The sequence below is a fragment of the Sus scrofa genome, chromosome 17, assembly GCF_054392235.1.
Source record: "Sus scrofa isolate SSC_HxYL_T2T_F1_AM1 chromosome 17, Sscrofa_HxYL_maternal_Yorkshire_Landrace_v2.0, whole genome shotgun sequence".
In the NCBI taxonomy this organism is placed as follows: Eukaryota; Metazoa; Chordata; class Mammalia; order Artiodactyla; family Suidae; genus Sus; species Sus scrofa.
Window position 1 is genome coordinate 48,876,843 of NC_139399.1, and position 15,725 is coordinate 48,892,567.

Here is a 15,725-nt window from a genome sequence, read left to right on the forward strand (position 1 = left end):
TGGGTTAAGAACCCGACATAGTGTCCATGAGGATGTGAATTCCATCCCTGGCCTTGCTCAGTTGGTTAAGGATCTGGTGTTGCCACAAGCTGTGGTGTAGGTTGTGGATGTGGCTTGGATCTGGTATTGCTGCATCTATGGGGCAGGCCAAGGACTTCTGACCCCCAAAAATTCCATATGCCACAGGTTCAGCTATAAAAAGAAACAAACAAAAAAAACCAGGTGTTGGGGCCCCAGCCTCTAGTGTCCAATGGCTCTGCCCTGAGAGCTTCATCCCTGCTCAGCGACCCTGACAGAAGGTCTGCTCTGGTCGTGTGGCTCCAGCAGTGCCCATGGTGGGCCCGAAACAGAGGCCCCAGGATTGACTGATATTCTGCTCAGATCATGCTGTCCCCAGGTCCTCTCCAACTCCTAGACCCCTGCCCCCCCCGGGCCCACAGGCTCCAAATGCAAAAACAAAAAAAAAACAAAAAAAAACAGGAATGGGTGGCGGGGGTGGGGGGGTGGGGGCAGGGACCAGGCTCTGTGCTGCCTCACTAAGCGACCTCGGCAGCCAAAACCCCTCTGAGGGCCTCCAGCTTATTTTTGGGAGATAACCAGGCGTGGTGACAAAGCCGGCAGTGAGGAGGATCAAGGGGACAATGACTGTGCAAGCATCCGACCAGAAAGCCAGAGTGACAGAGGCTCTGCCCAGGGCTGAGGGCTGGATTAGCTACTGACATTATTTCAGCCCCAACAGAGAAGGGGATCGGCCTGCAGGGAGGCCAGGCCGGAGGCTGGAGCCATTTAAGAGGAGACGATCAGGGCTGGGAGGAAAACCCTTTCCCTCGCCTACAGTGTCTAATACGGCAGCTTTCGGCCACATGCGGCTGTTGAAGTGAACTTAAAGCTTTAGCTCTGCCATTGCACCAGCCTCGTTTCAAGTGCTCAACAACCACATGGAGCTCGTGGCCACCGCACTGGACAAAGCAGATACAGGACAGCCTCATATCTCAGAAAGTCTACGGGCAGAGCTGATCTAGAACCTCTTCTCTCTGAGCCTGAGAACCTCCAGAGGAACAGAAGAGGTTCTCAGAGGGGCTCTGGGGAGAGACACCTTGCGGTATGAGTTGCTGGAGACAGAGGATAGGAATTTGCTGGAAGGGGCAGCAGAGGGTCTGGAAAAGCAGTCAGGGGTCATGTGAAGATGAGGTGAAACAAGAGAGTATAGTTGCTGAGAATATAAGTTCAAGTCTCAATCCTTTCACTTCCTAACTGTGTGGCCTTGGGAAAGTGACTTAACCTCTCTGTGCTCAGTCTTCTCATCTGGAAAATGGGGGCCAGAGAAGAATCCACCTCCTACTTTTGTTATAAAAATGCCGAGGACAGGGCCTGAACCAGGGTGAGGGCCACAAGAGTGTCTGTGAGGTTGATGGCACACGCTCAGCTTAGGGCACGACTTCACGTGTGGTCAGCTGCTCCTAGAACTCGGGGCCTTACCGGAGTAGGGCTCCAGGGAGAAGTTGAGCAGGTCCTTGGTGCCACACTCAGGTCCCAGGACACCGTTGTAGCTGACAGTGCGGGCGCAGAGCAGGAGGCGGCCGGTGTGCTCCTCGGCGGTGTTGTTGGTGATGTGGGCAAAGACGTCGAAGTCGCTGCCCATGTTCATGCCCTCCCCCACACGGATCCGCATGGCCACCTCTGACTCCTCTTTATCAGCCAGTTTGTTCAAGTGGTTGGCCTTCGTGAAGGCCTCCCTCTCTTCTGGGGACCCTGTGGGGACAGGGAGGAACGTTTCATCACAGCTGGAAGGGGAATCAGTGACAAGGAGGCTGGAGGCAGAGGCAACACCGGATCCTTAACCCACTGAGCGAGGCCAGGGATCGAACCCGTGTCCTCATGGATACTAGTTGAGTTCATTAACTGCTGAGCCGCGATGGAAACTCCCCTTTCAGTTTTGTTTTTTTTTTTTTTTTTAATTATTATTATTATTTTTTTGGTCTTTTTGCCATTTCTTGGGCCGCTCCTGTGGCATATGGAGGTTCCCAGGCCAGGGGTCTAATCGGAGCTGTAGCCGCTGGCCTACGCCAGAGCCACAGCAACTCGGGATCCGAGCTATGTCTGCGACCTACACCACAGCTCACGGCAATGCCGGATCGTTAACCCACTGAGCAAGGCCAGGGATCGAACCCGCAACCTCATGGTTCCTAGTCAGATTCGTTAACCACTGTGCCACGATGGGAACTCCCCCTTTCAGTTTTATTTAAGAGTCAAACCAACAAAGAAAGGAGGCTTAAAAACAAAATAAAACCCTTTTATGGAATATAGAATTCTTTTCCTAAATAATCTTGGAATTCCTGCTGTGGCGCCACAGGATCAGTGGCAGTGGCGTCTTAGGAGCGATGGGATGCAGGTTCCATCCCTGGCCTCGCTCAGTGGGTTAAGCATCTGGGGTTGCCGCAGCCGTGGCTTAGGTCACAACTGCGGCTCGAATCTGATCCCTGGCCTGGGAACTCCATTTGCCAAGGGGCAGCCAAAAAAGAAAGATAAATACATGAATAACCCTTTCCCACTATTCCCCTCTCCTCCCCCAATGTTTTTGTCAAGTTTGCACTTGTTTCTAAGGAATTTCTTGAAAGAGAGAGTAACCTGCAGGTCACTGATGTATGTATGCAGGCTGCCAGATAAAACACAAAAACACAGACAGCACATACACACGTACACCCCCTGGGCTGGTAAAACCGGCTGCTTATCTGCAAGGCAGTAAAGAAGGCTTGGAGCGCACACACATGGGCGGGCACCCACCCTCGGGGTACTTGTAGGTGTGGGTGATGTCCTCCCGCTCATCTCTGCCCACGCTCTTCGTGCTGATCTTCAGCCCCACAACCAGGGAGCGGTTGATGGACTTGTACACGGACCCATCGTCCCGCCGGATCCAGTCCACCACGTCGGCGTTGACCTCGGCAAAGACGAAAGGGGCGTCGTACTTGGTGCTCAGGTCGCCCTCCTTGATGGCACGAACAGGAACCGGGCCACAGCAGTACGTCCCTGGTTGCAGGAAGGAGGAGGGAGAGATGGGTCCGGGGTGAGGGGAGGGTGGCAACTCCAAAAGCTTCCGCAAGTCAACCACACGTAGCAAAATCCCTCGAGATCATACAGCACTTGACCCAGGGACTCCACGTCTAAGAAGGCAGCATAAGGCAAGAATTACGAATTCCAGGGGACCCAGGGCCCCATCTTCTGGAGTTCACAGCTCAGCCTCTTATTAGCTATGTGACCTTGAGGAAATCACTTAAATTCTCTGAGTCCTGGCTTCCTGTGGGGGCTATTTGTACTTACTTAGTGAGGATTCTCAAATACTAAATGCTATGCATTTGCTAAATAAAATAGAAATGTAGCCCCAGGCACTTAAGGAAATGAGGGAGCCAAGTGGAAGCAATACTTTGCAAGGGCGTGTGTCTGCCTGGTTTCCTGCCCAGACTGAGCACAGCCCTCAGTGCCCAATACAGACCCGGGGAGTATGTGCCGACTGAACGAACTCGAGAGCTAGATCTTTATCTCCGTGTGGTTCCCAGCTGCCTCAAACTGGTCACCCACCGGAATGTAGGCTCAGTCGCTACATTACAGTGCATTCACTTGATGGAATGTGGTGACTTTAAAATTCATATCACGGAAAAGTATCTGCTAAAGAAATGCTCAAGATATACGGAGAAGCCACAGGGCGGGGATGAAAGACCTTGTGCAGCCAGAGTTCTCGACCTGGGATCCATGGACACCCCACCCCACCCCCCACCAAAGCGAAGCCAATACAATTCATGGACTTGGCTGGGAAAAAATTACATCGTTATGTTCACTGTAACACTGGAACGCGTGGATAACACTTCCTTCAATAGTGAAAGACCACAAACCACAGGCTTAGGTGCACCTGTGTGTGGTAACTCATAAGAGCCACAGATATATTCATATCTCCTTACAGTTGTCACCGATAACTGGAAATAGAGCTTATGCTCATCTCCACCACAAAGTTATGGAACTTACTGACTCTACCACTAGATCTTGTTGTATAAAGTATATACATCACAAATTTATTAAAATTATTTGCTAGCTGTATTTCAATGTAATTGAACCCTCAATATTATATCCTGTGCCTTTAAAAATATTACTCTGTGGCGTTCCCATTGTAGCCCAGTGGTAACAAACCCGACCAGTATCCATGAGGACATGGGTTCGAGTTAAGGGTTAAGGATCCGGCGTTGCCGCAAGCTGTGGTGTAGTCACAGAGGCGGCTCGGATCCTGCGTTGCTGTGGCTGTGGGCTAGGCTGGCAGCTGCAGCTCCGATCTGACCCCTCGCCTGGGAACCTCCATGACCGCACCTGCGGCATATTAAAAAAAAATTATTCTGAGAAAGGATTCTTTTGAAATTACTGGAATCTGTGTGTGAATGCTTTGTTTGTTTTGGCCATGCCTGCAGCCTGCGGAAGGTCCCAGGCCAGAGCTGCACCTGCACCACAGCTGCGACCTGAGCCACTGCAGTGACAATGCTGAATCCTTGGCCCACTGAGCCACCAGGGAGCTCTGTATATGAACATTAATGATACTTCTCTTGGGAGGAAGAGCAAAAACTTGCTATTTGATTTCTGTCTCTGAGCGTCTCCATTTTTTCTGTTTTTCCATAACGTGCATGAATTACTTTTCAAATCATAAAGGAGGCATACTACAAATTATCAGTGGGGTCCACCCGCACTGCCGTGGGCCAGTCATTGGCCTGTGGAGTCAGCCAGACCTGGGTTAGAATCCCCCTCTGCCCCTCTCTGCTGTGAGTGCCCATTTCCTCAACTCGGTAATGGGGCCACAGCTGCCCACCCACCTTCACTCTTCTCCTGGGGTGTGGGGTCGAGTGCCTGCCACCCCTCGTAGCCCGGCTGCAGGTCTGGCCTGGTCATCCATGACTCCACCCAGCAGTGGAAGTTCCTGTTGGGGAAACGAAGCAGAGCATGGGCCAGGGCTCACACTCAGATGTTCACTGTCACCCCTTGCCGGCTGTCCACACTCGCCTTGTCCTACGCTGAGCCCAGCACGTCCCCCCAACACTCTTCTATTCTTCCTTGGGGGGCACCTGGCCCAGGTGCCCCCTCCTACCCTGGGAGTCGCCCTCTCTCCAGTCCTCTCACCACTGCCCTACCCCTTTCAGCGGCTCTGCAAGCCCAGCTGACCTGACCTCCAGCCTGGATTCAGGCCCCATCACCCTTCGCCTGGACCGCCCCCCAGCCCCCTGCTTCAATCTGGCCCCACTGTGGTCAGCACACCCCGCTCCAGTTTGAAGCCTTGGGAATCAAGCCCAGGCCCCCAACCTGGCCGTGCAGAACGTGGGCAGCACGTTCCCCCAGACGCCCATTCCTGCGTCCTGCGTCGCCTGGCCTTCCTCTTGGCCTCTGCTCCTGCCACTGCCCGTCCCGGGGAGCTACCCCAAGCCTGGTTTCCTTTTATCCCCAAGCTGCTCAACGTTTAAACCCAATTCAAACATGGCCTTTGAGAAATCAGTCCAAGTTTCCTCTCCTGGGGACCCTCCCCCCTTCCCCCTCCCCCCTTCCCCCTCCCCCCTCACCAGATCATCTCGCTCTTGTCACTCTGGATCTCCCCAAACTCGTTGCGGAAGTACTCGATGAGCAGGTTGCTGTTCTGGTCGTGGGCCGAGTTATAGTTGGTCACCACTCGGGTGGGGATGCCGAGGCACCGCAGCACTGGGGGTGGAGGGGGGACAGTGGAGAGAGCTTAGGGGTTTGGCTGAGGCCCTAGAGACCTCTGCTCTGCTGGGGCCTCCACGTGCCCATCTGGACCAGGGAGCGATGCACCCATCGCACAGGTGGTAAGGGGGCGTGCCATCCCCTTGTCCGGACAATGGCGCCCACCTCACTGGTGCCCTTTGTCCACTCTTTCCTCTTCACATCCTAACTCACAAAGGAAGACTCTAAATGCGAATCAGACATTAGCAGTCCCCTGCTAAACTTCCAGGGGCTCCCCATGGCCCTCGAGGTCAAGGCCAGACCTCCACTGCGGACCCTGGCTCTGACTCCGACCACTTTCTGCACACTGTGCTCCAGCCACACGGCCTCGCTGCTCCTCCAGCGCTCCATGCCCCCACCAGCCCCAGGACATTGGCGTGTGCTGTTCGCTTGGCCAGGGAGGCTACCCGCCAGGTTTCGATGACCCCATCATTTGCATTCACAGCAAGACCGGGGATTTGTCACCCTTCTCGATGTACGCCTATGGGAGGGAGTCTCTGATTAGCCTTCGAGGGCAGTGAGGGATCTGTCTTATTTTCTATCCCCAGAGCCCAGCACAGGCCTGTCACAGACTAACTTGTGAAATGGGATGAAGGAGGGGGTGAAGCAGGAGGAAGAGGAGGAAGGAAAGGAGTGAAGGAACGACAGAGACTCAGAGCGAGGAAGGAACAATGGGGCAGGCAGAAGCGGGAACAAAGTCAGGAGCCCTTCCGTTCCAGCCCCAGCTGCAGCTGCTTTGGGCTGTGTGGCCTGGGGCCGGTCCCTCCACCTCTCTGTGCCTGATTTCCTCCTCCCTGCCATGGGGGTCTTCAAGTGTGTTGGGACTCCATCGTGGACGAGGAGGGCCTGTCTTTGTGCCCTGGCACAGTTTACAGAGAGGCCGGAGTAACTGGGAAAGGGCCTGGTGTTGCAATGATAGGTGACAAAGAGGCAGGATGTCAGGCGGCATCTGTTGACTGAAGAGGATGGAGGAAGACCCGGGCATGGATCCTGCCTGAACGGTGGTGCCAGGTGCTCCTGACAGAGGGAATTCGGGGTGCCTTTACACTCCCATCTTTTTATGGGCTTTTTTACGTGTAATGTAAAAGTAACATATTCTCAGAGTAAGATAAGAAAGTAAAATCTTAAAAAAAAAAAAAAAAAAAAAAGCGAAACAGAAAGACCTAAATGCAACCTGTGGGACTTGCGTCTTACTTTTAGTTTTGATTGAGGTTGTGTCTCTGAGATGGGGGAGGGGTGGGAATGTGACCTTTGCCCTGTGCCCGCCAGCAACCAGGGCAGAGAGCTTCCCGGATGGCCCTGGATTCTGACCAAGAGACGTGAGGGCCTCAGGAGAAGGGAGGAAGGCACAGCTGTGACCCTCCACCTCTTGCCTGGTTCCAGTGCCCCTTGGCCTGGGTAGGAGCCAGACTCTGCTCTCGGTGAGGAAGGCCGGTATCCTATTCTCACCACGACGGGCTGCAGAGTATCGACCCGAGGCTTGGGGAGGCCCGTCCCCGCTGCCCAAGGAGCAAGGCTCAGCTCCTGTTCCACCGACGGTGTCCCAGGAGCCTCATCATGACAGCCTAGGGCCAGGAAGCCACTCCAGAATCAGGCCCACCTGGTTCCAAGCCTGGTGGTGCCGCTCGCCAGCTGTGTGACCTTGGCCAAGCCACTTCTCCTCTCTGAGCGTCCATTTCCTCCTCTAAGAGGAGCTAATAATAGCAGCTTATTGGGATGTTGTGATGATTCAGAGAGATGCTGGGCGTGGGCAGTCTAGCAGCAAAGTGTGTCACTGTGCCCCGTCCCTGCAAATGTCTAGCCGGTCCCTGTCAGCCAACTTGTGGACACAGAGGACGTGTCCTGGGATCCAGCCAAGAAATCGCAACATCTCCCTGGAAACCCACACACGCAGCCTGACTTGAACCAGAGTCCGTGCTAGGTGACATCTCCCTGGGTCCTACGGGCTTCCTGTGACTCAGGCAGTCACACTGCCTCCATTGTACAGGTGAGAAAACTGAGACTTGGAGAAACCAATTCTCTTGCTCAAGTCTACCCAGGGGTCAGAGGCAGAGCTGGGATTCAAACCAGGCCGTCTGACTCGAGTCCCTGGGCCGACCCACCGTTTGGCTCCCCGCAGAAACCCATGGCCACTGGGGTCAGCCAGCCCACTATTTGACCAAGTTTTCCCTGCTTCGGTTACCCATCAGGCCTGGGAGACGTTGCAGGGACCCTGACTCAGCTCTGGCCTTGGAGAAAGGACAGTCAAGGGCAAGACCTGCAGCTAAACCTTCGGAAGGTCATACACAGCCCAGGGCAAAGAAGGCATCTGCTCTTTGCTGTACTGTAGAAAAGTGACAGACCACTGTAAACCAGCTGTAATGGAAAAAATTAAAATCATTAAAAAAAAAAAAAAAAAGAAGGCATCTTCAAGTGAGCTTGGGGACCACAGAGAGTGGGGTTCCTCTAGAAAACTCACAGGGTTTTAGGCCCCTCAGAGGGAAGATCTGGGATGAGGGAGTTTCCATCAGAAAGAGGAATTCAGAGGTTACAGGGACAGCAGAGACAGCGTAGCTGGGGAACAAGGCCAGGCTGCCCCTAAGAGACTGCTGGCATAGAGGACAGTGCTATTGGCTCCTGAGGACCCTTCTCTGGGCCTGAGCACTGGCCTTGGAGTCAGAAAAGCTGGGAACCTGAGATCAGCCTCTCAGATTTCCTGAGCTGAGAAATGATGTTATTATTATTATTATTATAAGCAGTACTATCTAAGTATTTGCTGTTAAGTACTCGAAATCATTTTAAGCACTTTCATGTAGCGCAGTTAATCCTCACAACCATCCCGGGATAAAGGCACTATTGTGTCCACTTTATATATAACGCAACTGAGGCACAGAGGAGTTAAGTGATTTATCCAAGGACACAGAGCAGGTAAGAAGCCGAGCTGGGATCTGAATTCAGGCCTTGACTCCATACTCTGTGTCCTTAACTGGTTTATGACACTAACCTGTCCTCACAAGCACCACCATCAACCTGGGAATGAGCTTCAACATTTTCTGGGCTCAAATTGTCAAGGTTGGTTTTTTTTTTTTTAAAGATTTGTTTTACCTTTTTGGATTTCAATTGCCTTATCTTTCCTTTCCTACATTTTAGAAAGGGCTTTCTCTTTCTTGACATCAACAGGTGATATTACTGTTGTTACCAAGTCCTTAATAGCTAATATTTCCTGGGAGCTGTGTGGGGCCAAGTTCTGTGTGAGCACTTTTATGTCTAGTCACCCTAAGAGGGAGGCTGTGTTGTTATCCCCATTTTACAGATGAGGAAACTGAGATTCAGACAGACGTCTTTTGTTCAAGGTCAAAGGGCAAATGCGTGTAACTGGGATTTTTCATTCAGCTGTGTCTGGCTCCAAAGACTATTTTCTCAACACTGAGCCCATGCTGCCTCCCAATACCCCTAAGATCCTAACAACCATCTAAGGGGGTAGTTGTTGGAAAAAGGACCAGAGAGGGGCAGCCACTGACTCCAGGCCACGAGCACAGTGCATGGGTGGCATGGAGGGCAGAGGCAGGACCAGTCTTGGGGTCTCCCGATTCCCACTCCCAGGGCTCACGGAAGCCGAGGGCAGATTCCAGGCGCCCTCAACCCGGGCGTGGCACTCACCGGTACAGGCCACAGCAGCAAAGACCCAGCATTGGCCGTACTTGACACGCTGGCAGCCGTGGTTCTTCCAGCGCCGCAGGATGTCCACGCTGCCGATCCAGAACATGGGGCTGACGCCATCCCCGTAGTTGTTGTCCCAGCGTCCCAGCAGGACACCCTGGTCATCATTGCAGTTGACCTGCAACCAGTGGGGGCATCAGAGGGGCCAAGGCTTGGGAGAGGGTGATGGGTGGGCTAGGGAGGGGCATTCCAGGATGAGGGACCCGCAGGTGTGAAGATACCAAGGTGTGACAGCCTGGGAGGGTTGGCGCAGGAGAGAGCGGGAGCAGGAGGTGGTGGAGAGGGGTCAAGGTTGTGAAGGTGACACTGGAGATGTCCAAGGAGTGGCAGGGGAGGGATTCGGCGTGTTTGGAGTTTTGCAAAGACCGGTTCCTGCCCAGATTGGGTCGTTGCCCCCAAATTCCCATAACCTTGACCTGGCCGTGAGACCTGCATGCTCTGGCCGTAGCCCTCGCACATGCACTTGGCTCCAGCCACACTAGCTTCCTTCTGCTCCTCAAACCCCTCCTCAGGGGGGAGCCTTTGCATAAACTTCCCCTCTGGCTGGGCTGCTCCTCTCCTCCCACTTAGCATTTCAGCTCAGGAATCAGCCCTTAGGGAGGTTCCCCAGGCCCTTGCCCCTCAGGCACTCTCACACTTCTGGCTCCTTCAGCAAGTGCATCATAATTTGTGTGCTCACTCATGTGACCCCCTGGTTAACATCTGTCTCCTCCCACACACACCCCCAGAACTGCAGCTCTGTGAAGTTAGAGACCATTCATTCATGTTCCTGGTGCCTAGGACGTGGGTGGCACTGGATAAATATTTGCTGGATGAGTGAGTGAATGAGTAAATGAACGAATGAATGAGTGAATGAATGAATGGCTTTGAGGGTCCGCATGGCATAAACTTCCTATGTCTTCCAAATACAAGGTCTCCTCGCTGACACTCATTTCCTGGTCCCCCCACCAGGACCAGCCCGGGGCCTGGCCTCCACTATCACGGGAAGGGAGGGCCCCTGGGACGGGCCTGGCTCACTCACCATGCCACTCACCACCCGGCCCACGTAGACCGGGCTGCTTCGGCGGGAGCAGTCACGGCCGGCGTCCCTCATGAACTTGGGGTTGACGTCCAGGAGCATCAGGCAGCTGTCCAGGATCCCGTCTTCAAACTGGGTCAGAGGAAACAAGAAGAGGATGAGGGAGCTGAGACGTCACCTCCTCCAGGAAGCCTGTCTTGATGTCCAGCAGCTGGGTGACCCCTCTGTTCTGCCTCACACACCAGACCAGGGGGCTGAGCTTAGGTATGTCACATCTCTGTGATGCTGCCAGCTTTTCCTGACCTAGGGAAAGGGGGGTGGGGTGGGACAATGACTGGGTGTGTAAGAAAGGGGGGAGAAGTGTGTCCGCACAAGGCTCGGGGGCCCTGAGCATGTGGAGTGAAGACCCCGGAGCGAAAAGCCTCGTGTCCTTGGGGACTTCCTCCCCTTAGAGTCCCCTTAGTCCCTGCACTGCGCCCCCACCCCCCGCCCAAAATCTCCACTTCTTAAAGCCCAACTCAGCCGGCAGAGCTGATGACGGTCCCCGACCCCCCAGGCCCTGCTCCGATTGGATTCAAAGTAGATTGAAAAGACGTAAGTCTAATCTCATGGCTCTGGTTTCCACTGCACCCGGAGTAAAATCTAGGCTTTTCCCCACAAGGCCCTCTGTGGTCTGTGTCCCACCCCTCTCTGACCCCCTGGAACTGAAGCTCTGTGAAGTTGGTGCCGTCACCCATACGTTCCTCTGCACTCGTTCTGCCCTGAGCAGCTGCCCCAGGGCCCATGCACTTGCCATGTGCTTTGCCTGGGATGCTCCTCCCGGCCTCTCTCTGTGTGACTCACACCTTCTCATGCTTGTGACTCAGAGGTTATCTTCATCCAAACCTCTCCTTGTCACCTTCCACTGGACCACCCGTCTGTCCCATTCAAAGGCTCTCCTGTCTGCCCCCTGCTCCCCAGCTCTGTGGTCTTGTCCTCAACCAGGCCTCGTCACAGGTTTCTCTCCACGCCATGGAACAGCCCTCTCTGGCTCAAACCATTCATTCGGTGGCTCCACATTGCCATCAGCCTGACATCCAGGGCTGTTCACAACCTGGACACAGCTGACTTCTCCCACATCATCTCCCAGGGCCCCCTTCTCATATAAAGTGATCCACGGGGAGTTCCCTGGCGGTCTAGTGGTTAGGATTTTGCCCTTTCACTGCTGCGGCCTGGGTTCAATCCCTGGTTTGGGAACCAAGATCCCACATCAAGCTGCTGCCCGCTGTGGCCAAAAAAAAAAAGCTTCCCAATCGGCAACATGCTTCTTCTCCACAATATAAACTTCCTGACCTCTGGGCTTCTGTTTGTGCTGTTCCCTTTTGCCTAGTATACTGGGCACCCACCTCCTTTAAAGCCCAGCTCAGATGTTGCCTATTCCAGGAACTGCCCTGATGCCCATGGGCAGTTATTCCCTTCCTTCCTTTAGGTCTTATCATCCTGGGTTGTGATGACTTCAGGAAGCTTTGCAAGGCCATGTCCCATGGCCCCACACTGCCTGGACGCAGAACAGGAACTCAGGAAATGAAAGGGTGGACTTGGCTTTGCTCTGTTTCTCAGGGGAGAATACAGAGCCCTGAGAAATAAGAGCCGGCCATGTTTTATGTATCACAGTCATATCACCATTTCATTTCTGGTGATCCTGATGTATTTTCAAGTTTGAGAACCACTGATCTAGATAATGGTTTAAAGCCCCTCTCAGCACATGCCAGGCACATAATAAGCATTCTATTATTCTGATACATGGCCTTGAATGTCCCCCCCCACCCCTCCTCACCACCTGGGGGCATCTGCCAGCCCCACAGCTCCCCAAGGTTCTCCTGATTCCTTCCCACCTTGAATCCAGGGCCGCTGTTCCCACAGTGGGTAGGGCCACCCTTTGCTGTGTGACCTTGGGCCTGGCTTGGGCCCTCTCTGAGCCTCCAGATATTTCAGGACCCTTGAATCCTAGCATTGGGTGGGTGACTCTGAGACCTGTTTACACTTCTGAATTTGGCGCCTTTTTTTTTTTTTTTTTTTTTTTTTTTTTACTAATTTTTAGGGCTACGCCTGTGGCATATGGAGGTTCCCAGGCTAGGGGTCGAATTGGAGCTGCAGCTGCTGGCCTACGCCACAGCCACAGGAACATGGGATCCGAGCTGCATCTGTGACCTACACCACAGCTCACAGCAACACCGGATCCTTCACCCACTGAGCGAACCCGCATCCTCATGGTTACTAGTGGGGTTCATTACCGCTGAGTCACAATGGGAACTCCCTGACTTCGACTTTGACGGCCTCGGCCCTAGCAGCCTGAGATGGTTGGAAGGGGCAGGGTGTGGCCCTACCTGCCCAAAATTCCATGGTATGCTCTTGATGAACTTGGCCGAGCCCTGGTAGACGAAGCCCTGCTGGGTGAGGACATACTCCTGCCGCTCCTCATCTGAGTCCAGGTACACGTCGTCCGCTGTGGGTGAGAAGGAAAGGGGCTCAACTCTGGGTCTGGCAAGGCCCAGGGTTGCTGCAGACATGGCAGCTAGGGTGCCAGCTCCCAGGACCAGGCCAGCTTCTCAGAGGCCTTTCTTTGAATCAGAAAAACTAGTGATTAATAATAATCCCATGTCAATGAGATAAGGTATTATCAGTTAGCGACAGCAATGGCTGTCTTTCATCTGACACTTGCCACGTGCCAGGACCTGTGATAAACCTGTTTAATCTCTATCAAAGCCCCATGTGGAAGGGATCCTTAGAAGCTCCATTTTACAGATGGTAAGACTGAGACTCAGGCATATTTTACAGATGCGAAAACTGATGCCAAAACAAGAGACAGAGGAGCACTGACTAGCTAGGGGTCAGGAACCCCTACCTCTTTCTTTTCTTCTTTTATTTTGGCTGCTCCCAAGGTGTGTGGAAGTTCCCAGGCCAGGGATCAAACCCTAGCCCCAGCAGGGATGACGCTGGCTCCTTAACCCACTGAGCCACCAGGGAACTCCTAGCTCTGAGCTGCCTTTGTTGCGTGGCCCTGGGCAGATCACGTCTTCTCCTGCCACCTGACTGTGTCCCCTGAGAGTAAACTGTGATCCCAGTTCTGAAAGGTGCCTGGCACCCTAAAGCCCTGAGGCAGCACGAGGAAGCAGGATGATTGAGGGTGGAGAGAAAGCCAAGAGAGGGTCCCTGTGACTCGGGGGAGGTGAGGTCCTGTCCACCTTGGAGGTCAGCTGGCATCTGAAGCTTGCTTGATGATATTCTAAGCAGAGGACCAGAGAGAACCAAAGTGCAGCTACGGGAAGGTGCAGAGAACTTAGTTCCCCACAGTAGGTGATGACAGAAAAGAGCCGGGGCAGTGGGGCCAGGAGGCAGGAGGGCAAAGGTCAGGCTGGCTTTTCCCATCCCTACTTCACAGGTGAAGAAACTGAGGCTGGGGAGTTCCCATTATGGCTCAGCCAGTTAAGAGCCTGACATAGTGTCCATGAGGAGGTGAGTTCGATCCCTGGCCTTGCTCAATGGGTTAAGGATCTGGCGATGTCGCAAGCTTCAGCGCTGTAGGTCACAGATGCGGCTTAGATCCCGCGTTGCTTTGCTGTGACATAGGCCGGCAGCTACAGCTCTGATTTGACCCCTAGACTGGGAAATTCCACATGCCGCAAGTGTGGGCATAAAAAGGAAAAAAAAAATAGAAATTAAGCCTGAGAAGGGGAAATCCAGAGCCACACTGTGATTTTGGTGAGTGAGCCTCGGGGAATTTTTGACTCCATGGGCCCCTTCCTTCACCCCCAAAAAATTTTTTAAAAATATATTTATGATGACATTGGTATAATGATGAATATATTAATGATATATTTTAAAATATATTCTGGCCTAAATGTTCACTTCTTTTCTTCTGATTTTAAAAGAAATTAACACTGGGAGTTCCCATTGTGGCACAGTGGGTTAGTGGTCCAGCTTGTCTCTGCAGTGTTGACGGTTAAGGATCTGGCATAGGTTGCAGAGGCAGCTCAGATTTGATCCCTGGCCCGGGAACTTCCATGTGCCACAGGTACAGCTGAAAAAGGAAAAAAAAAAAAAAAGAAATGAACACATTTTTCCTGGTTCCCTAAAAGTATGATGGGCCTTAGGTAGTGCACCTGCTGAAGTTACTCTGGGGCACAGGTCCAGTCCCCGTTGGAGCTGGGCCTGAATGTGGCTGCCCCAGCCCCTCGGACCCTGGGCTCAGTCAGGCTCCTCTACAATGACTGGCAACCCCCACTTTTGCTGCCTGAAGGAAGCACATGTGAAAGTGGCCAAGTGTCTCACGCACCCCGCCCTGTGACTTTGGAGACTGCGCAACAAGAATCAGCCTTCAGATAAATGATCTCTAAATCAGCTGGCAGCGTGGGAGAAAGAATTTAAGAGGAGGAAAAGCCCCATCGAATGAAAGTGTCAGCACATGTGGAACTGTCCCCACCGCAGCCCAGGAAGCCCAGGTCTCTGCCTGGTAAGGGAAGGAGGCCTTGGGGATGAGAAGCCTCACACGTAACTGGTGCTCCATCCTATGCTTGTGGGAGTTCAGGGACAGGAGGCTCCCAGGTCACAGGCAGACCCCACCCTCTCCCCCAAGAGGGAGAGCCATTTCCTCCCCCAGTGCCCCCACTGAGCCCAACTTCCTGCCTCCGCCTCACCAGCTCCCGCCCTGGGATGTGGGTCCCTTTAGTCACTGTGCAGCTTGGCTGACTGCCACCCCAACCCGCTGGGTGGGGAGGGAACAAGGCCACAGGAAGGGGACATCCCCTAGAACCTGGCTCCCCCGTTCCTTGAACTCTGAAGCCCGGCAGCGTCGAGTGGGGGAGGGGCACTGCCATGTTCCTGCCCTGCGGGCAGGGTCACCGACTAGCTGTAAAATCATAGTGACTAAAACCCAAGAGAGCAAAAAATCAAAATGACCAGCGGCTCCAGCAAGGCCACTTCTGTCCTGAGAAAACATTCCGGGTGGCCACGGGGCACGTGAGCAAGGGCGCGCTGCCCTAGGAGAAGCCTCGGGGGACCACTTCATGTCCAGGGATGGGAGCCGGATGAAGATGAATGCACCGGCCCGCCGCCGCCCCCACTCCCACCCCCGGCCCCGCCAAGACCCGAGGCCCGCCCAGCTCTTAAAAAGGAGGAGCAGCTGTATGTAGACAGATGCATAAAGAACCTCAAGACTACAGTAGAGAGAAAAAAAGCCAAGCTGTAGGTTGCTGTATATTGTGGG

At 53.6% G+C, this 15,725-nt stretch overlaps 1 protein-coding gene across 1 annotated transcript in view; it reads right to left on the minus strand.

Moving 5' to 3' along the window:
• Positions 1-15,725, minus strand: part of TGM2 (transglutaminase 2) — a 34,858-nt gene that overhangs the window by 7,502 nt on the left and 11,631 nt on the right. The window contains exons 4-10 of the mRNA XM_003359989.6: positions 12,847-12,965; positions 10,484-10,612; positions 9,403-9,580; positions 5,586-5,721; positions 4,848-4,951; positions 2,785-3,027; positions 1,480-1,752 (exon numbers count right to left, since the gene is read on the minus strand). Coding sequence (XP_003360037.3) covers positions 1,480-1,752; positions 2,785-3,027; positions 4,848-4,951; positions 5,586-5,721; positions 9,403-9,580; positions 10,484-10,612; positions 12,847-12,965 — 1,182 coding nt within the window. The remainder of the gene's footprint in view (positions 1-1,479; positions 1,753-2,784; positions 3,028-4,847; positions 4,952-5,585; positions 5,722-9,402; positions 9,581-10,483; positions 10,613-12,846; positions 12,966-15,725) is intronic.